This window comes from Labrus mixtus, chromosome 12, assembly GCF_963584025.1.
Source record: "Labrus mixtus chromosome 12, fLabMix1.1, whole genome shotgun sequence".
Taxonomy (NCBI): domain Eukaryota; kingdom Metazoa; phylum Chordata; class Actinopteri; order Labriformes; family Labridae; genus Labrus; species Labrus mixtus.
This window is the reverse complement of record NC_083623.1, coordinates 25,509,320-25,530,206: the sequence shown is the minus strand read 5'-3', so window position 1 is coordinate 25,530,206 and position 20,887 is coordinate 25,509,320. Positions and strand designations below refer to the sequence as shown.

Genomic DNA, 20,887 nt, shown 5'->3' with positions numbered 1-20,887 from the left:
GCCTACCGTCTCTGTTTCAAACAAATCCAGAGCATTCAGGACCAGAATCTAAAGTTAGAAGGAGGACATACTGACTGCTGCATTGTTGTCAGAGAAGCCAGCACTTCAACATAGCATGTTTCATTAATGTCTGATCAGATAGTAAGGTACCTTTATCATTTCATTCATTACAGATCTTACAGATTGGACCTTCAACTCAGTGTTTCTATAACAGCAAACCTTTGCTTTATTCAAGTTTGAACAAATCAAGGTTGCTTTCTTGTCTTTAAAATGTTTTGAAACAGAAGGAACGAGTTATTTGTTCTATCAAATGTCACATGTTTTACTTTGAAGGTGGTTGGTATTGAGCTTCCTCTTTCATCCTTTCACATTAATGTGAAGAAAAGTGTCATTATATGAAGCCAGATACGCTCCGGAGCTCGTCAAAGACGTGAAAAATAGAGGAAAGCAAAGAAAGCAGCAGAAGCCCTGAAAAGAGTCATGGTTTGTTAACAAAGACGCGTCGTCGGCTCCACACGTCATCTGGAGCGCTGATCAAATGTGGAGAGGAGCGGTTATTGTGCCGTGAGGACACAAACACATACAGAAAAATCCATGCTGTTGATTTCAGGGCAACAGTCGATGAGTCAATGTGACAAGTGGAGCATGACAGGAGACATATCCTTTTTCTCCAGCAGAGGGAGGGAGTGATAAAAATAACACGTTTATGGATTAGTAGGACACAGAGTGGTGTATATATCACTGTTACTCTGTGACATGACAAACAATGAAGACAAACTGAAGAGAAAGATGGAGACAAAGTCAGAGTGTATGAGCAAAACTAAGGACAGTAACCGCCCCCTCTCCTCTTATAACAGTGTGACAACAGAAAACAAACTCCTGGACATGTGGATGATTTGACGCTCTAACTCGGTTTCCTCTTCAGATACGACATCATGTTTCTCCATCAATGAGCTAAAAATGGACGTGTATATAAATAAATACCTGTAAGTGTATGTTAGGCAGCAGATGTGTAACATTAGCTGACATACACTGAGCTTTCCACCTCTCTTCTCCTCGTGCCTCATGATAAGTGGCACCTTTGATTCCTCCTTAATGTGTAAACGTGCGCTGCAGATCAGATGCAATTACAGAGTAACTGTGTCCGCTTAATGCATTCTGGATCAATCTGAGGAAACGGACACCAGACGGGGAGAGGAGGGAGGGAGGGCTTTGACGATGCTGTTTGAGCTTGTGCAAAATGTGAACGACTGCATCATAACAAATCCCTCTCTGGAAACATCCCTTTGTTTTGAATGCAGATGTTTTCGGTGGCTCTGAGGCTAATTGCTTCATATGCAAAACACACAAACACAGATTCTTTCAGTGCGGTGTGTGTAAAGCTGCACTGGTCAATACCTTCATGTCAATCAAACATAAAGAAAACACGTCTCAGACAAGGTGAGAACTCCTTTCTGGGTAATGTAGTCCGTCAAAGACAGTTCATGTTTAAAGCTTTCTAAAGGCAGCTTTAAGTCTGGTCTTTTCTGTCCATCTTTGTCCATCTTCCTCTGTGTGTCTGTCTCCATGTATCCTCAAATTAACCTGAATATACCTCCCAAAAAAATCATCCTTTAATCCATTATATACACGTTGACATTCTTTGTAAACATCCTTTAATTAGGCAACCTTCACAAAGAAAAACAAATGGTGGTATTGCATTAACTTCTATTTTCAAATCTAATCAAACACACATCAATTAAGCTGAGCTCTGTGTTTGTACCTGAGTAGTGCTGAACCAGCTGCTGCAGCGTGTCAAACTGAGCCCTGGTGGTGATGTAGTAGCCGCCGCTGTCCAGCTTGCGGATCTTATAATGCTTGACGTGGTCACCTTTCACATCGTCCCAGTCCCGTATGGACAAGGAGAAGGCACCTAAGAGAACAGACAGGCCCGGGTTTCAGTCACCAAACAAGATCTTCAAGTGCTAAACTCAACAGGAACTCTACAGCTCTATAATTCATCTGAGCTTTAAGACATTTTTAGAAACTTTTTTACAAAGTGATGAACAACAGAGAGTAAGAACAACACAAGCCAGGATCTAGAGAGGATCGTCTATCGTCCTTCTAATCAGCATCAAAACCAGCCTAAATATTGTCATCATCATCATGTTACAGGTTCCTTGGTTACACCATGAAGATATTTTTTTTGCAGAGATACCATAAACATTTGTACCTATTGATAATTTAGATCCAAAAGACTCTCAAGGCTCCATGTTTTAAAACAAATGAATCCTCCTTCAAGTACCGAACACTGGAAATCTCAAAGGTTGGTCTTTAAGGTAATTCCTCTGTAGGTGATATACTTACTATCTGAGCTCAGACAAGTTCCCCAAATTAACTAAACCTGTGTGTGGTTTTACCTTTAGTGGTTTCACTCTCCCGGATCAGATAGGTCCCTCGAGGGTTTCCCGTGGACAGCAGCTGTCTCTCAGCGTCCTTACGGCCCAGTTTACCAAAGTACCAGCTGCAACCACAAGGGGGGAAACGACACATTTAGAACGCCTTTCTTACTTTGACTCCAGTGTGTTAGTCATGCACAAGACAAGATTATTGTACTTTGCAGATCAGGAGTGTTGCTGATGCTCAATGACACAGGGCCCGTCACTGAAAGTCCATTTGAAGACAGAACGGTGTGAAAGAACTTAAAGGAGTGATATGTAAGTCTGACACCTAGTGTTTAAAATGGGTACAGCAGTCCAGATTCTAAACATCAGAGAGAGCTGTCTTCCCCGCCCCCCCCTCCTCTCTAGAGTCGATGCTCACACAGGTCACCATGTGGTGGACACTGAAGCTTCAGTGTTTATCCAGCTCTGCATGGGTCTGTAAACCTTTCTGTGTTCTAACCTCTCTCCATTTTTCAAAAGCATCTCCAATATTGATCCTAGTTTGAGCACGTTTCTGCTCGTGGAGCTTATTAGAAACATGCAGAGACTTTTTAGGTCGGGTACAATCACTTCTATCTGAACCACTTCTCTTGACCGCTTCCATCACTGCAACACCTGTTGACCTGATAACTGCTCTTATATCTGACAAACCGAGGGGCGTCCAAAACGGCCGTGTGGGGGCGCCTTAAAACCGTCTACCTTCTCTGGTCCAAACAAATCCAGAGCATTCAGGACCAGAATCTAAAGTTAGAAGGAGGACATACTGACTGCTGCATTGTTGTCAGAGAAGCCAGCACTTCAACATAGCATGTTTCATTAATGTCTGATCATATAGTAATATGAGTCCAGATGTGCATCTAAGGTTCCCACAACACATCAACAGCCAGGCTGACATAACATACTAACAGTTTGAGAATCTCTGGTTCAATCTGGGACAACTCTTCAGACTTGTTTTGTTTTTGTTATTAGCAGATTGTTTTTCTGGTTGTTATGTCTCACGTTGGCCAGGAGTCAGACTCTGGATGTCGATGTTGGAGGTTCAGTCTTCATATTGACCTCACATCTTTTTCCATTAGTGATAAGAAAGTCAAAATGTCCACTGGCCAAGAAATGCATGTACTTACAAAAGATGATATCATGTATTTGGCAGGCTGCTGTGACCTTCACTGAGCAGATTCGTTTGTCATTTTTATCAGTGGCATGCTGAGAAAAAAAACCTTTTTAACCGCATGATGCAGGCTTGGAGAAGAGCAACATTTCAGGACACTGTTTGTTTTTAATCCTTTAAAATGCCAGATGTGAGAAGCATTGCAGCCACTAGGGACTGCTAGTGCAGCTTTACACTGAGGGCCTGATTCACTAAGGATGAATTAAAACCCTTATAGCTGCAAAGATGCTCATCATTTGCTCCGGCTTTCTGCTCCATCTTAAAGTCTAATTCACAAAGCAGACACTCTTCATGATACACAAACACATCCATAGTTGTTCTGCTCCGTGCAGTTTGCTCTGGGTTTTGGTCTGAATGTGGAGAAAAGTGGTTTGCACCTTCACTCTTCATGGAGATGAGCTCTCATGCTGATGGAGCTCAGATTTGTCAACATAAAAATGATGCATTTGGAGGGGAGGGGTACCGTTTCAGGGTTTTTTTTCCTTTACTGAATGGAGCAAGCAAGAGCAACGTGGTAAAAAAAAGCACATCCTTGCCCTGCGTAATGTCTCCAGACCGTCTCTACTGAAGTATCAGCCTTATATCTATTATCATTATTAGAAACGTTGAAGTGCATCTGAGAGTTGCTCAACTTCAACCTCTATAATTAACAGACTCAGTCCTTCCTGTTTCATCATCATTGCAGCTGTTAATGTTAATATTAGACTGATCAGTCTGTTAGTCTTGAGATAACATTTGTTATGAATTAGAGCAGCCAGTATGTCCTCCTTCTAAGTTTAGATTCTGGTCCTGGATGATTGTTATTTGTTTGGACGCCCCTCGGTTTACCAGATATGAGAGCAGTTATCAGGTCAACAGGTGTTGCAGTGATGGAAGTGTTCAAGAGAAGTGGTTCAGATAGAAGTGATTGTACTCGACCTAAAAAGCCTCTGCATGTTTCTAATAAGCTCCACGAGCAGAAACGTGATCAAACTAGGATCAATATTGGAGATGTTTTTGAAAAATGGAGAGAGGTTAGAACACAGAAAGGTTTACAGACCCATGCAGAGCTGGATAAACACTGAAGCTTCAGTGTTCACCACATGGCAACCTGCGTGAGCATCGACTCTAGAGAGGAGGGGGCGGGGGGAGACAGCTCTCTACAATGTTTAGAATTTAGACTGCAGTACCTGTTTTAAACACTAGGTGTCACAGTTACATACTGCTAACTTTAAGTTGTTTTGTTTGTGTTCCCCATCTACCTTGTCTTCCTCTAATGGCAACAAAACATGACTGTACATGTTACATGTTCCTACTCCTACTTCATTCTGACTAATTTAGACCTTTAATTTAGACTTTTTGGACCACCCACTCAAAACAGTTGTCACATAAAAACGAGAGAGCAGCCATCTCTACAAACTCTTCTACAGCTAATCTCAAGAGAAAAGTGGGAAAGACTCAAAACCTCATAAAATGTATGGTTTGAACTTGTTTGTTTCAAGTTCAGACAAACAGTTATTGTCTACAATTAAAAGAATAAAATGAAGCTTATAAGAAAGGTCTTGTTTGAGGGCTTTAGGATTTTATAAACGATCATGAAAGTGAAGAAAGGTCCTGATTGAGGTGATTTTGAACCCTTTAGAGACCAGAACTCTGCATTTTTATCAATCTGTCTGAAGCTACACTAAGGACATGTGACACCAAAGTGTGTGTTTCGTTCACCCTGCACCCAAACCTCCGCTGTGTTTCTAATCCCAGCATGCTCCACGGCTCGTGATGAGATTCTACCTCACAGTGAACTTTATAAATCTTTATTCAGAAACATGATCCTGACTGATGGGGGCATGCTGGGTGCTGGGTGCAGGGCGGGGGCATGCTGGGTGCAGGTTAGTGGAGGAGTGTTGGAGGTAGTTAAACACACAGTATGTAGATTTCACCAACAGGGGGCTCTCTATCAAAACAATAACAAAGAATGTGCTCTCTGCTAAACCCCACCTCTCACCCAGCGTCTGGATGGCATTTTAAATACTGAATCCATTCCTTTAAAGTGTCACACACAAACGTTTTATCTGTTAAATCATCTGCACTGGAGAGAAAGTACAAACTGAGGGATGACGGCGACTTTTTCTTCCTCTTTCCTTTAAAAGTTTGCACATGTGCTGCTGTCAGTTTGCGGCCCGGCGTTCCCTAATCTCTCTGCTTCAGAGTGAGCTCTGGATCAAAGTCCTGAACCAGCGTACTCACACACTAAACACTCTCTGACACACACACACACACACACACACACACACACACACAGAAACACACACACACACAGAAACACAAGGACTTACTCCTCAGCCTGGATGGAATCCACCGGAGCCACGTAATTACTGGGAATGTAGCCGCTGCCACCGGAGGTGAGCGAGCGAGCGTCCCACCAGTCCCCTTCACTGTGGAGAGAGAGAGAGAGAGAGAGAGAGAGAGAGAGAGAGAGAGAGAGAGAGAGAGAGAGAGAGGATGGAGACAAAAGAACGAGAGAGAGACTCATTAGTACACTTTGTTTCATATGAGCTGACCTGCTCAGTGACACTGAAACACTTTAAAGAACAGCTTCAGTTTGAAAATAGACTAAATATGAATGGATGAAGCCTGAGTGACATCGCCCATCTGTTCCTGCAGGGGGCGCTGGAGTTGGAGCTGAGGCGGGTTTTATGCCTCTTGACTATCCAGTCTGTCAATCAGGTCAGCTACTCGCCTTGTTGTGAATAACTCTTATCCTTCATCAACTCAAAATGATGAGTTTTCAAAAAATACCCCCCTCCCCCTGTACAGTGTGTGCCGATCGAGACATGAATTAATCAGACCTATTTGTTTATTTTTAAAACCAGGCTGTAAACATGTTCATTTCTGCTGTAAAAACAGGCTTTCTGATTGGGTGTATATGTGGCTTCCTGTGCTTCTGCCACCAACCTCTAGTGGACACTCCAGGAACTGCAGGATTTTAAACTTCAGCATCGGCTTCATTTCTTAACACTGGATTGTCCATGTGGAAAACATAAAGGATCAGCTGAGGCTCGGCGAACACACAATCGCAACCATGAAATGTGACAAAATATGAATTTATATCCATAACAAACTTTGTGTTTCTTTTGCCTTTATTTCTTATCATTTGGCCTTTATTTGAAAGTGACAGAGGCACACGTTTCATCCTGCTTTTAAACATCATAAACCATATTTCATTAAAGTGTTACTCCTTTTTCCTTTCTTCTCAGCTCTGTGGTTTCTATGTCTACACTCCACTGCTGATGTGTGACTGAAGTTTAGTAGCTTTTCAAAGATTGTGTCTAATAAATGTGGGAGAAGAAAAAAGAGGTCAGAGGAGGAGAGAGAGAGAGAGGAGGAGAGGCTCCTTAAAGTCCTCTCAGCCTGCACGCCCACACAGCCATTAGTGTCATTCTCTCCTGTCCTCTGTGCATCTCTTCTTCACTAACAGCCTGATCTCTTCAGCCTGTTCGTCCTCGCTGCACCGTGAGCTCTTTCATACCTCTGTTCTCTCAGACACTCATCGTCTACCCTTCATATTCTCACTTTGAAATGAATTTTTACCTCCTCCTTCCTGATATCTTTACACTTCAAAAAGATGGACTCACTTTAGTTTGGACACAATTATTTCAGGTACTTGGACGGTTTCTGCACCATAAACATCAGAATGAGACATTTCAGAACCGCCACACGGTTCTGGTGCACTGTTGTACAGTCGGTGGTGGTAGGCAATCTTAAGTTGTTTTGCAGTTTGCAGAAACAACGACAGAAGAGCCAGGTTTTTTGTGCCGGCCCGAATAAACAATTTCAACTGAGAAATGTCCAACCTGGGTGTCCATCCTTTTCTACTCACACTGCAATCAAGAAGTACAACAGTCCCCAATAGCAGATGCAAAAGGGACCTAGAAAGTCTCTGTGGGTCCAAACATGAGTTCTTCTTTTAAGCCTCGCCTCCACCAAGCGGTCCAGTTCAGTTTGGTTCGGTACGCATTCATTGGTGTTTAACTGTCAAAAGTTTGGAATCGTACCAAAATTACAGATCAGTACCGTCCTACTTTCTTTGCCCCCCTTCTGTTGGGGTGCCAAGCGTACCGATCCAACTCTATAGGGTGGAGCTAGACACACTGCTGTCTGTTGATTGGTCGAAAGAATTGTCACTTCCTGTGCAACAGTGGTAATAAAGGACAAACACCCACTACTCTCTTCAATTTTGAGAGAGTTATTTCAAGGCTGTTTTTGTGACTAATGTCAGCTCCAGCTCGAGCCCACCTCGGAGGTGCAGACCTCTACTGGACGTCCTCCATTGTTGCCCTTTGTTTAATATGTCCTGTTCTTCTGCTGCGCTGCTATGATGTCACACTATTACAGAGCTATATTACACGGCTATCTCCACCTGGCTTACTACAGCACTTACAGTACGGTTAGCTGTGGAAAACGTAAGCACGATCAGGGTTTAGCGTACCAAACCGTACTGAACCAAACTGGACCGCTTGGTGGAAATGAGGCTTTATTCATCGGTACGCATGTAAACATCAGGTTCATGAAGCACTTCTGCCACTAATCCCGATTTTTCAACAATAAAAGCGCAGAAATCCATAGAAGAAGAGTGAATAGATGAATTATTCACTGCACTTCCATGAACTGTGTAACACTGGAGAAGAAGAAACTGTCTCAGGACCAATGCTGTGGTTTTTATTTCTTCTTAACCAGCAGACATGTTTTACTCTTCACCCTGCACGTCTACACCACTTCCCTCCTCCTCTGCTTCATTCCTCCACTGTCTTCTTAACACAAATCAATATCTGACTTCCTTACGGGACAGCGAGCAGTCGTGGTTTACCATCATCACCGACGCATTCACATAAACACACAATCATACAAACATGTCCCTCATCACACTGACAATGTCTCTCTGACACCCCCCGAGCTGGTTTCTATCATTATCCTTCATACACCGGGAGGGAATGTGTGTGTGAATAGTCTGTGTGTGTGTGTGTGTGTGTGTGAGAAGGATGCTAAAGACAGAGTGAGAGGAGAGGAGGGGCGTTGTTAGTCCTTCATTTGTGCTGAATAAAGCCATGAAGGGGGATCGCCTGCAGGGATGTCAGAGACAGAAACAGGCCTGCTTCCCTTTTGTACATGGAGATCCCTCAGGAGAGGGGGGGGGGAGGGAGGGAGAGGGGGGGGGGGTCTCAACAATCTGCCTTCTGAGAGAGAAAAGTATGCAGGAGAGGGAGAGGATGTGTTTGTGCGGTGTGAGATGTGTGTGTATGTGGAGCCGCAGAGACATAAACAGACAGAGCGGGGTGGGTCCCAGACCGTCCTCCTTCTTTGTCTCCAGAACCCCCCCCCCCCAACAACAACCCCCACCTTAAACCAACTGCCGCAAAAAGACAGAAAACAACAACAAGAGTAAACAAAGAACCTCCCCCTGACACAATATGAATGTAAATCCTCTCTGCCTGATTAGAGTCAGTGTTCAAATATTGATACCCCTCACAGACGATCTTTGGATAAAGCCTGAACTGAAGGAAACAAACCTACTCCGAGCAAGAGATGACCCAGAAATTAATTAGCCCTAAAATATCGACTTGTTCATTCAGAAATCTATTATTTTATCCTCCGCTCCAAATCAGAGGCCCGAGCAGTGATGATTCTAGAGTCTGTTGGGACCCTCTGTAAAAAATTCACTTTCCTTCACTGACTTTCATTGACAAACTTTTTCATAGTAATAACACACGCGATGCTTGGTAAGTGCAACAAGAGTTTGTTCAGTCTGATGGGACCCTCTTAGGGGGGTTTCCTACTGTTATTGCAAACTTTGCACATTTCGGGTCACTGCTGTGGTTTAAAATTTGTCAGCCCTCGGGGTCCCCCTTCTGGCCAGGGGGCCCCTAGCAGTTTCTCATACCTTGCCTATATTGACAGGCAGCACCTGTGGAGCCAACACTGACACCTCCGATCTTTGCTGCTGCCATGGATGAATTGTTGGTGCGTTCCATTTGATCTGGGAAGTCAGAAATTCTGATTTGCCGCGCCCCCTAACGCCCCCTAAAGTCAGGAATCTGACTTGAAAACTCTGCAGAACTTCAGTAACCCGAGCTAAAATCCAACATGGCTGCTACATTGATCAACAGTAAGGTTTAAGCTGTACATTAGAGTGTTTAAAGGACTCAATCACACCGGTAGTATTGTAAAAATGCACGCACACTTTCACATAGTTTGTTGTTATTACAAATGATTATCTAACAAAACAAAGGTACTGCTAGAGGCTTCAATGTCGCTTGCTTGGGTGGGACGTCGTTACCAGCGCCAACATCCGACCTTAGACGTAAAAAACGCCTCATACGGTTACCACAGCAAATGACTGTTTAAGGGCGGAGGGCGGATTTTAAGCCTCTTGACAAACTATTACACCGCTCCGATCTTTCAATCAGGTTAGCTACTCACCTCTCTGTGAAGAACACTTATCCTTCATAAAAACAAAACAGATGAGTCATCAAAACATACACCCCCCTACAGTGACATGAGCTAATCAGACCTATTTGTTTTTTTTAACCAGGCTGTAAACATGTTTATTTGTTGCTGTTAAAAAAACATATTTTCTTTCAATGGGTGTGTATGTGACTTCCGGTGCATCTGCAGCCATCCTCTAGTGGACACTCTGGGAACTGCAGAAATGTGCACTTCTGCATCTGACTACTTTTTGCAACACCGGAGGTTGCAACTTGTTTGTCATTTTTGTATGCTCTTGTTGCAAGGCGAATTCCCTGAGTTGCAATAAAGGTTTCATTCATTCATCTGATGATTGCATATTTAGGCCTTGTAATTGGTATAAAGCAGAAAACAACTTTTGGAACATCTCTTTTGTAAACGAGAGTCGTACAGTACATACCATTCATAACACCACAGTGTGTGTATTCATGAATGCAGCTTAGTCAGAGAACACTTTAGTTTACTAACAGCACAGGCTCTTTGAGTAAAACAGGAGCTGCTTCCTGATTATGTCTGATGAAGCTTCACAATAACACACTCTGAGAGCGGAGCCTTACAAACATTCAGACATGGACGCCTGTTTCCTGGAGGATCACCAAACAAAATAAGGCTCAGACTGGGTGATGGTGCTGGGATCTCTGGTGGCTCATACCCCCCCTACTCTGGCATCTGTCAGTCACTTCCTGCCAGCACTCACAGGCAAAACACAGCAGAGGATTGAAGGCTTTTATCTCCTCGTGTCCAGCAGGGGTCAGTGTGGAAGAAGCTCAGAACATGTTTGAAGCAGTGAGGCGTGGGAGGGTATGAGAGGGGCATGGAGGAGAGCAGAGAGGGCTGAAGATGCCCCTGCTGAGGAGGAGGAGGAGGAGAAGGAGGAGGAAGAGGAGAAGAGTCTGCGCTCTAATGACAGGCTCTTCCTGCTGTGGCTGAGGCCCAGCAGAGACCGAGGTGTGTGTGTGTGTGTGTGTGTGTGTGTGTGGAGGAATGTGCAGCACGCTGGCGGGGACAGGATGCTAACTGGGTGTGGTGAGGAGGAAGAACGACCTTGTTGGGCCAAAGGCCGAGGTGATGAGGCGGACATGTACAGTAAAGAGTTTACATAATTCATCAGGAGAAGACCCATATGGCACAAGCATTAACATTTCATATCAGAGGGACTGCATGTGTGTGTGAAGGAAAAGTATCAAGTAACAAACACAAGTGCTGCATTCATTTGAGCATTTTGACTGATGCTAAAACTGCATGAATGAAGAGAAATGTTTTTAGACCTGAGCTCTGTTTGTTTGTTTTATATATAGTAAGGTTTGAAAATGGCTCCAGCAGCTTTCTTCAGCCTGCAGCCACAAAACAAGCTGTAATTATCTGTCAAAAAACATCAAGTACAAACCGTTTGCTTTTTCCACTGACAGACATATTGTTATATCTTTTAAAGGTTTATTTTTCAGGCTTTTCTTTTTAGAGATGGGACGGTGGATAAAGACATAGAGAGAGAGAGACATAGAGAGAGAGAGAGAGAGAGAGAGGGGACTGACATGCAGGAAAGGAGCCACAGGTCTGATTCACACCTGGGCCGTCGGCCTCAGTGGTGATTCTTGAGTCTGACTGGGGCCCTCCAACCAGCGTTCATCACCATAATGTCTGACAGTGCCACGATGCTTACTTTCCTCTTCCTCTTTATTCCTATTTCTTTTTTCTCCTCTATAGACTGATTATTCCCTTTTGTTATATATATCTTTTAGTTTATAACATTCCTCTTTTTAAAAACAGAAATGGCAGCCACAAATCTCCCTTCAAAGCCACCGGACTCCATTAACAAAAACAGTGATTTAACTTTGCAGAACAAAAAAGTCTCTGGTTTATTGTTCCCTTCATTCTTTTTTGGGCTTTTTTTCATTTTAGACAGGACAGATGAAGAGAGACATGTTGGGAGACGACGGTGAGGGGGGGGACATGATGCAGCAAAGGGTCCCAAGTCAGATTCAAACACACCACTTCTGAGACGAGGACTACAGACTCTGTTCCATGGATGTATAACAGAATGGATCATTTCACTCCTATGGAAGCTGCTCAGTGGCACACAAAACTTAAAAGTCTGACTTCCACGTGTAAAAGTACTCGAATCTTCCAAGTTACTGGACCCACAGAGCATGCACACTTTTAGGGCTTTCACACTTTCACACAAAAACTCCAGACATTTCAGGGAGGAGATGTGTGAACGCAAAACAGCTGAATTTTAAGCTCTGACTTCACCCAGAGTTTCTCCTGACAGACTCCTGAGTAATTTTTCTGCAGCAAGTCCGAGTGAGCTGACATGAGAACACAGCAGGATATTCTCTGGAGAATTCAGCTCGAGCCAATGGGAGGGGGGAGTGACATTTATATCCTGTGACTGCTGCACGGTGCATAGAGTGTATACATGCGACCACTATGATCTCTTAGTAATGTGATGTAATTAAACGGCTGCTTTATGTTTTCTGTTCATCAGTATGTTCTCCTCCACTCTTTTGTTGATGTTGTCATTCTGTTGAACTACACGTAGCACTGATATAAAGGAGCAGCCTGTTGGAGCAGGTCCACAACATATTGTTTCCTGACAGCTAGGATAGAGATAATCAGCTTTATTATGAAACAATGGGGTCACAGCATGCAGAGCAGTACCTCTGCAGCCTCATTACAGTCAAGTCTTAAGCAGAACAGAGTCAGAGCACAGACTCAGCGCTCCCCCCCCCCCCCCCCCCCCCGCCTCCTCAAATGTCACTGCACCACTGCAGGAACCCAAAACAGAGAGGAAGCAGAGAAAATGAAAACCATCCGCAAGCTGAGGCCAGGATGGTTAAAGACACACACACACACACACACACACACACACACACACACACACACACACACACACACACACACACACACACACACACACACACACACACACACACACACACACACACACACACACACACTGCTCGACTGCTGTTCTGCTGACTGGAAGACTGAAAGACTAGCTAACATCTCTGAGGGTGTAACGGGGCACTTCCTGTCCAAGCTCGGAGGGAAGTCTTGAAGGAGCGCCGCTCTCATCCCTGCGTGCTGCAGACTCGGCTCCACCCTCTGTAAATCCTAAATAAACTGTGTTTACTGCTTATCGTCAAATTACATGCTGAAGCCACCACTTTCACCTCACTGAAATGCTTTGCACTCTTTAATTCTGCGCGCATAAAAAGTCGATGCCGATTCTATATTTAGGTTTCTTTTTGTAGGTATTGTCAGAGTCTCCTAAAGCTGCAGTAAAGCCGACTTATTCTGAGCTGAAGCTCGCACCGGATTGTGAAACTAAAACACTTCTTTACCAGATACGAGCTGCCACTTTTACCTCCGCTGAAATACAACACTGTGCCTGCTCTCCTCCCAGCAGCTCCAGCCTCTTCAGTGCACTGATAAAATGGGAAACTGGCTTTCCTCCTGAGTGTGGGCGGGTCAGATAAGCAGCTGTGAGAGACTTACGTGCTGTTGATAATCTGGAACCTTTCTCCTTTCCTGAAGCTGAGGTCGTCTTCTGTCCGCGCCTCGTAGTCATAAAGTGCCACAAAGAGGGTGACTCCTGCAGGACGGATGGAAACACAGCGTCAGCACTCGGCAGATTAGTGAGAGAAAATGAAGCTCAGGATGGTGTTTGAGTGAGGATGTGCTGGCAGCTGCAGCACGCTGAGTAAAGAGAGGCCGATCTGTGGTCTGAATGAGAGTCTGACATGTTGGATTTAATGGGAATATTAGAAAGAGAAAATTCATGCAAAGGCGTCAAAAGCCACCTCCAGTTAATGAAGCTTTGGTGCTGCTAATCCTAACCAATCATGTTTCCCAAGAACATATTTCAGATGCAGTTTGCATGTTTAAAAAAAAAAGAAGCAGTTATATAAGTTTGTAATTCCAATCAACCAGTTCATGAAACATGAAAACATTTTATAATGCAAAAACATTTCCTGAAACACAACATCGTTTCATGAAATGCAGAAACAATAGACAAACATAAAAAGCTCTCATGAAACTCAAAAACATTTTGTGAAACCCAACAGTCACATGTCATCAATTGGGAGTTGTCTATGTTAATAGCCCTGCATTGGACACCTTGACTTGACTTTTAATGTGTTTGTATGATGTTGTTGTGTATATTGGCCATGCATCTACTTTGTGTTTTGATGTCTGTTACTTCGATGTTTTTAGTATTTATTTTATTTGCCACTGATGTGCCCAGGTCTCTCTTGAAAAAGAGATTCAAAAATCTCAATGTGACTCCCTGGTAAAATAAAGGTATAATAAAATAAAATAGAATTTCCTGCGTACATTTTGAATATTTGGTTTAAGTGTACTGAGGCAAACGTCTCAGTTGCAGACGTCAGCTGTGTCTTATTTCAGGACCGCATCATTCGAAGGGAGAATTTGAAGAAACATTGCGTCACAGTGGTGAGTTTAGGCAGTCCCAGTTCGTTTGCTCCTTAAAATGCATCCTAACGTTCCCCCGGGCCATGAAGAATCTATCCGGTGTACCCTCGGTGGCCCGTCATGTACCGAGATTCCTCTCACCCAAAGTCAAACGAGGTAGCGGACTTTCAAGTGGCCAACGATGACTTTTTAAAAGTTAAGTGAGTAAGTGGTTTCAACTCAAGAAAAAATAAACTTTAAAATACCCTTAAAATAAAAAGTTGTGACCACAAAGGCTAGTTAGGATGCAGTTGTAAAGGTTGCTAGGCAACAGGAGCAATGCTTAGTAACCACTGGGTAAGGGTGCAAACAGGAAGTCTTCTGTAGACCAGAGCATCTCATTTCAATTCAGCCTGAGCGGTGACCTACAAAGGCTGGATCCTTCTAAAGATGCTATTTCTGAATTTTGACAGATCAAGTGTTTCCTTGTTTGTTAAAGCAGCCACACAGTGTCTACTAACTTTGCACAGGGTCTTATTTGGGTGCCATATTTAACATCCCTTTAACCTCTACCAGCTTATCCTTATAGGAACCATTCCTCATATACAGAGGATGACAGCTCCATGTTGAACCTGTGAGGCTCTAAACCACGAGGTGATGTAACAGTGGTTAATAGTTTCATCTTGTGGGCTGTTTAGTTTCCATCATAGCAGCGTCTTCTCTTGCAACATCGTTAACCTTTGCTCACTGTAATTCTTTTACCTTCAGCTTCCTTCCCCTCCGTACGATCGGCTCGATAACGGCAGGAAAAACCTTTGCAGAATCTAAATTCCTCCCACAAAGTACCTAAAGTCACCTTCTCTCCCCCCTGAGTCTTATCCCCTCTCCCTGCTCTAATCCTAATGAAGTCACCCTCGTCACAGGAGAAGAAGGAACAGCAGCTCTGGTTTTAATAGCTCCCAGCAGCACTTTTGTCTCTCACAGGAACATTTTTTTCACCCTGACACTTCTGCTTATTGCTGCGGCTTGTGGCAAGTGTGAAAAGGGAATTAAGGCTCATTGTAGGATGTGTTAACAGATCACAGCGGGAGGTTAACAAAGCAAAAGGAATTATGATGCAGAGAAAAACTCAAGCTGTTAAAATAGCCTTTAGGTGAGGATGGTAGGACATGATATAAACTGAATATATGGAGACATGAAAACACAGACTTTTATGTCCTGTTTCCACCAAGCCGTCTGGTTCAGTACAATATGGTACAGTCTGGTACAGTAAACCCTGATCTAGCTTATGTTTCCACAGCCAACAGTACCCTTATAAGCCACTCGGTTAGGTTACAGCGTGACATCATAGCAGCACAGTGTAGCCAACCAATAAGTTCAACGAAGAAGAAGAACCGGACACGGTGAACAAACAGAAACAATGGAGGACGTCCAGCAGAGATGGTCTGCACCCCCAGTGGTCGTCAATGGGGCGGAGCTACGCACTGACATTAGTCATAAAAACAAAAACAGACTTGAAATGACTCTCAAAATCCAAGAGAGTAATTTGTATTTGTTCACTGTCGCACAGGAAGTGATGATTCTTTAAACCAATCAATGGACTGCAGTGTGTCTGGCTCCACCCTTCAGTGGCCAATCGGTACGCATTGGCACCCCAACAGAAGGGTAGCACAAACATAGGATGGAACAGATTGGTTATTTTGGTACCAATCCAAACGCCAATGGAAACGCCAATAAATGCGTACCGGACTGAACCGGACTGAACCAGACCACTTGGTGGAAACGGGGCTTTAGTAACAATGTTGTGGGATCCTGGGGCCAAAGTCTGGGTCGCTTTAAATTAACTTAACCAAAAAAGTCAGATCTAACTCTCAAAGTGAAACACTCTGTGGCTTATAAAAAGCCTGAACTGAAAGTGAAGCCAAATAAACATTCAGAGATGCTACACATGGACCACAGAGGCTATAGTTCTCTTTGCAGCGGCCGTGGGTTCGAATCTGCCCCGCTACAACCTACACATACTTCTAAGGACGCTTCCCCTGAATTTGGACGGATCAAGTGTGTCCTTGTTTGTTAAAGCAGCCACCCGGTGGTGACTAACCTAAGCACAGGTTCTGATTTGGGTGTCATATTCAACATCCCTTCAACCTCTACCTGCTAATCCTTATAAGAGAAAAATCATAACAACCATCTTTCTGGGGCGGCTGTGGCTCAGTTGGTAGAGGCGGTCATCTCCCAACCAGAAGGTCAGGGGTTCGATCCCCAGCCCCTGCAGCAACATGTCCAGTGTTTCCTTGGGAAAGACACTTCGTCAGCTGTGTGTAAATGTGTATGAATGGATGAGTTAATACTGATGGACTCTTCACACAGCAGCCTCTACCATCAGTGTGTAAATGTGTATGAATAGATGAGTTAATACTGATGGACTCTTCACACAGCAGCCTCTACCATCAGTGTGTAAATGTGTAGGTGTGACCTTTAAAAAAAACCTTTGAGTAGTCAGAAGACTAGGAAAGTGCAAAACAAGCTCAAGTCCATTTACCTCTTTTTCATAAGTTCATATTTGTGCCTTAGGACAAATGATGAGAAATGATGGAGAGCGATGCTACATACACTAAGTCCTTTGCTCGACTCGACCCAGAGATGCTGTCTGTGATTGGTTCTTCTAAAAAGAGGCTTTGTTTCAAGTAGATGTTTGATTATCCTCGACTGTGATGTTGTTTTGGAAAGTCCCAAAGGCTGATAGCACGGCAAAACAAGATGCTTCTTTAACCAACTGGTGAGAGCTAAACTGAACCCAATCAGAGGTTTTACATTCAGGTCTTTCACCTAGAGCACTGCTGTCTTCTTGTATGACTTTATTTTTAATTTGTTTGTTTCAAACACAAACCGATATAAAAAAGGGAACAGATGGAGCCCGTTGTATTCCATCACCTCACATGCTCTGCACGCTGAAACTGTTGTTGTCGTAAATCAAAAAAAAAAAGTTCAAACTACTGTTTCAAGAACAAAAAGGGAACTCTTGTTCAGACAGCAGTAGATCCAGATGATGGTAACAAAGAGAGAAAGCTGGAAGTGAGTCGGTGAAAGTGTGTTTATAGAAACACGTTTAGTAAAATCTTTCATCCTTCAGAGTTCTTCGTCCTTTCAGGTGAGTTTGACTAATCTTTGGTGTCGCACCCCGTGTGAGCGCCGTGTTTGTCGCGCTTCATTTGAGCGTTTTTGTTAAGGTTCAGATCTCTGCACTTTTAACAGTCTTTGATGAGCTTGATTTGCGTTCTGGAGAAGAGACAAAAAGCAGCTCTCTGAGTGTTTTGTTCAGGTCTGAGCTGACTGCAGCTGTTAGGCTGTTTCATGCCTTTGGAGTGTTTGACAAATGGAAGTTGAACAGGCACTTCTTCAAAGTCCACTTAAACCCTCTTGATCGCATTTATTCAAGTCATTTTCACTTCAGACGCTCTCAGCAGGCCAAGGCTTTCTGGGAAACAGCGCTGATATGGAGAGGCTGTGTGAGGCTGATGGGGACTGCAGATAGGAGACGAACCTGCTGCTTTTCATGTGACAGAAGAGAAAAGGAGAGCAGACCATCTGATAGAAACATGTGCGGTTTCCTAACCTTCGCTGCATAACGAGGACCCTGAATGCATCACAGCTGTGGTTGTTTTGAATGTTCCATTAGCTCAGCAGAGGTGGGTGCAGAGTATGGATTCATCTGGTGGGATCCTGCTCGATGAGTTGCATAAGGTCAGAGGACAAGCTGTGAATATTTCCATGTGGGGGAATGACATAAGCTGGAAAAGATAAACTGATAATCAATAAAACTTCTGCTGCCAATTGCAATTTGGGTTCCTCCAGGCGAGAGTGAGGGGGGGGGGGGGTGTAGCTGTGTTATAACGAGGTTTGAGAGAGAGACGGCTTATGTCCAAATTTCTCCCCACCAGGAGAAAATTAAAAAGCTAAACCCCCTCTCTGCTCCTCTGCCACTGTGTGGATTTGGATTATGCAGCGCAGGAAAAAAATAATCCACACTTTTTTTCTTTTTTGAGGGAGAGGACTCCTGCTAAGTTGAGTGGAAACGCTGAGTTCCTCTGCAGAGCGGCCCCGGCTCAGTCAGACATAAAGGATATCCTGAGTGGGAATATTCCCTACCCAAACAAAGAGCCCCCCGAGCACAAAGCCCCGTGCTAATGCCAGCCGGACGTTCCTGACGGGGGCCGGGCGAGGTCAGCCGTGGAGCTGTCGGGGTGCGGGGGGGCTCAGAGGGGTCAGGACTGTCAGGATTTTTGGATGCTATAGGAAGTCATTAACTGTGCAGAGCATCCCTGAGAGTTTGGATACAGTGTGTGTGGGTGAGCTGTGATCGCTGGGTGCGTACTGGGAAGCCTCTATCTGTGTGGGAATGAAGTCAAAAGAAAAAAAACCTTCACACTCCAGTATGTGTTGAAGATTCGTCCTCCTCATCTGACGAACAACAAAGACACATCTCTCTCCATGAAGAACCCTTCAAATGAATGATTTCCTGCCTCTTTGTTCCAAAACACCACAACATCTTCTGCTCCAGTAGACATCCTTCCTTTACTCTCGCTTGTCATTCTGTGTGACTGAGGAGCTGATCCGTGTTTTCACTCCTGCAGTCGTTTGTTTCACTCTGATCAGGGGAGTTTCTCTGCAGTGAACCCTCTGTCAGTCCCACACACACTTCACCTGGAAGCTGGCCAGAGCGGCCGCAGACTGAGCCGACGTGCAGCTGTTTCTCTTTGCTCACACAGATGTAATCTTCCAGTACTGTGATTGAGCACGTGGCTGGCATCGAACCAGTTTTGCACATTTTTTTTGCAACAATTGGATTATTTCTCTTGAATGCAAACCTCACTTTTTTCTTTTTTTTTCTTTTTTTTTTAAGATTTATTTTTGGGCTTTTTGTGCCTTTAATGGAGAGAGATAGGACAGTGGATAGAGTCTGAAATCAGGGAGAGAGAGTAGGGATTGACATGCAGGAAAGGAGCCACAGGTGGGATTCGAACCTGGGCCGCCCGCTTGGAGGACCATAGCCTCCACACATGGTACGCGTGCACTAACCACTGCACCACTGCACCACCAGCGCCCCGCAAACTTAACTTTTTAAAAGAAAACCTGGGCTCTTTTTCTACATATTCTAGGGATTTCATGATTAAGAGACAATATCACTCCATGTCCTATTGTTTACGGTTTGAAGGCAGACACAAACACCTAGCTGTGGGAGTGTCACCCACCTGGGGGAGGGGCTACTGCCCTTTGTGATGTCATGAAGGGAACATCTACAAACAGCCTGTTTGAGCACACATTTTCTGAAAAGTGGAGCAGGCAATAGACGGAGAGGATGGACTTTTCTCAGACAGACTAGGGACACATATTCGTGTTAGAGAAACATGGTGAAGTGTATTTTGCGTGTGACCTTTAAAGTTCAGTCAGTGCAAACTCTGACTTATTTTTCTGGCATTGACCTTTTCAACGTGCAGCTAATGAGAAAAAGCTGTGATCAAAGAAAAGTGTGTTCTTTGTGTGTTCTAGCTCCGAGAACAGTTCAGCACCACCACATTTTACAACCATATGTTCTAAAGGTTTGTTCTGTAGAGATCCAAGATTTGGTCATCTCTTAACTGGAGGGTCGGGGATTTAAAAAGTGTGATACAAATGCAAACAGGACAGGAAAAAGTCCTCAACCTGAGATCTTGAACTGTCCCTTACCCGTCCCACCGCGAGTCCTCAGGGTCCCCGTGTGAGAGGAAGTGCTGACCCCCCCGAAGACGGTCATTCCCTGTCCGACGGGGGCGTGGAAGTTGTTGTAGTTGGGGATGGCGGTGACCCCGAAGCTGGGGTAGTGCTGTGGCGTGGGGTCGGCGCCATAGCGGTACCCGGCTCCCTGGGAGATGCTGGCGTCTCTGTCGTCTGTGAGTTTGGTTGCTTCCTTATCCTTGCATTGCACACAGCCCATTATCTATAATCTGTGGAACGACACGAGGAAGCAAAAGACATCAGGTCGGTGAAGATGACACACGAGTGAGAAATGAAATGACCGTCATTACAAGTCAAGTTTGACATATTTCAGGTGTAAATGACAAATAGAACAATAACAGGCTGAAATAAGTCCCCAGTTGATAAGTATATATATCTTTAAAGTTATTGTTTTAGCCACTGATTGGTCACATTGGCAAAAGAACAATCTGATATCTACTGAATGAAATGATAAAGGTATCTTACTATCTGATCAGACATTAATGAAACATGCTATGTTGAAGTTCTGTCTTCTCTGACAACAATGCAGCAGTCAGTATGTCCTCCTTCTAACTTTAGATTCTGGTCCTGAATGATCTGGATTTGTTTGGACCAGAGAAGGTAGGAGGTT

The 20,887-nt window shown here is 44.1% G+C and overlaps 1 protein-coding gene across 2 annotated transcripts in view; it reads right to left on the bottom strand.

The window, feature by feature from the left end:
• fynb (FYN proto-oncogene, Src family tyrosine kinase b) overlaps positions 1 to 20,887 on the bottom strand; it is a 79,969-nt gene that overhangs the window by 16,770 nt on the left and 42,312 nt on the right. For both annotated transcript variants that reach the window (XM_061051344.1, XM_061051345.1), the window contains exons 3-7: positions 20,230 to 20,486; positions 13,588 to 13,684; positions 5,904 to 6,002; positions 2,400 to 2,503; positions 1,763 to 1,912 (exon numbers count right to left, since the gene is read on the bottom strand). In XM_061051344.1, the coding sequence (XP_060907327.1) occupies positions 1,763 to 1,912; positions 2,400 to 2,503; positions 5,904 to 6,002; positions 13,588 to 13,684; positions 20,230 to 20,476 (697 nt within the window). In that variant the 5' untranslated portion in view covers positions 20,477 to 20,486. The remainder of the gene's footprint in view (positions 1 to 1,762; positions 1,913 to 2,399; positions 2,504 to 5,903; positions 6,003 to 13,587; positions 13,685 to 20,229; positions 20,487 to 20,887) is intronic.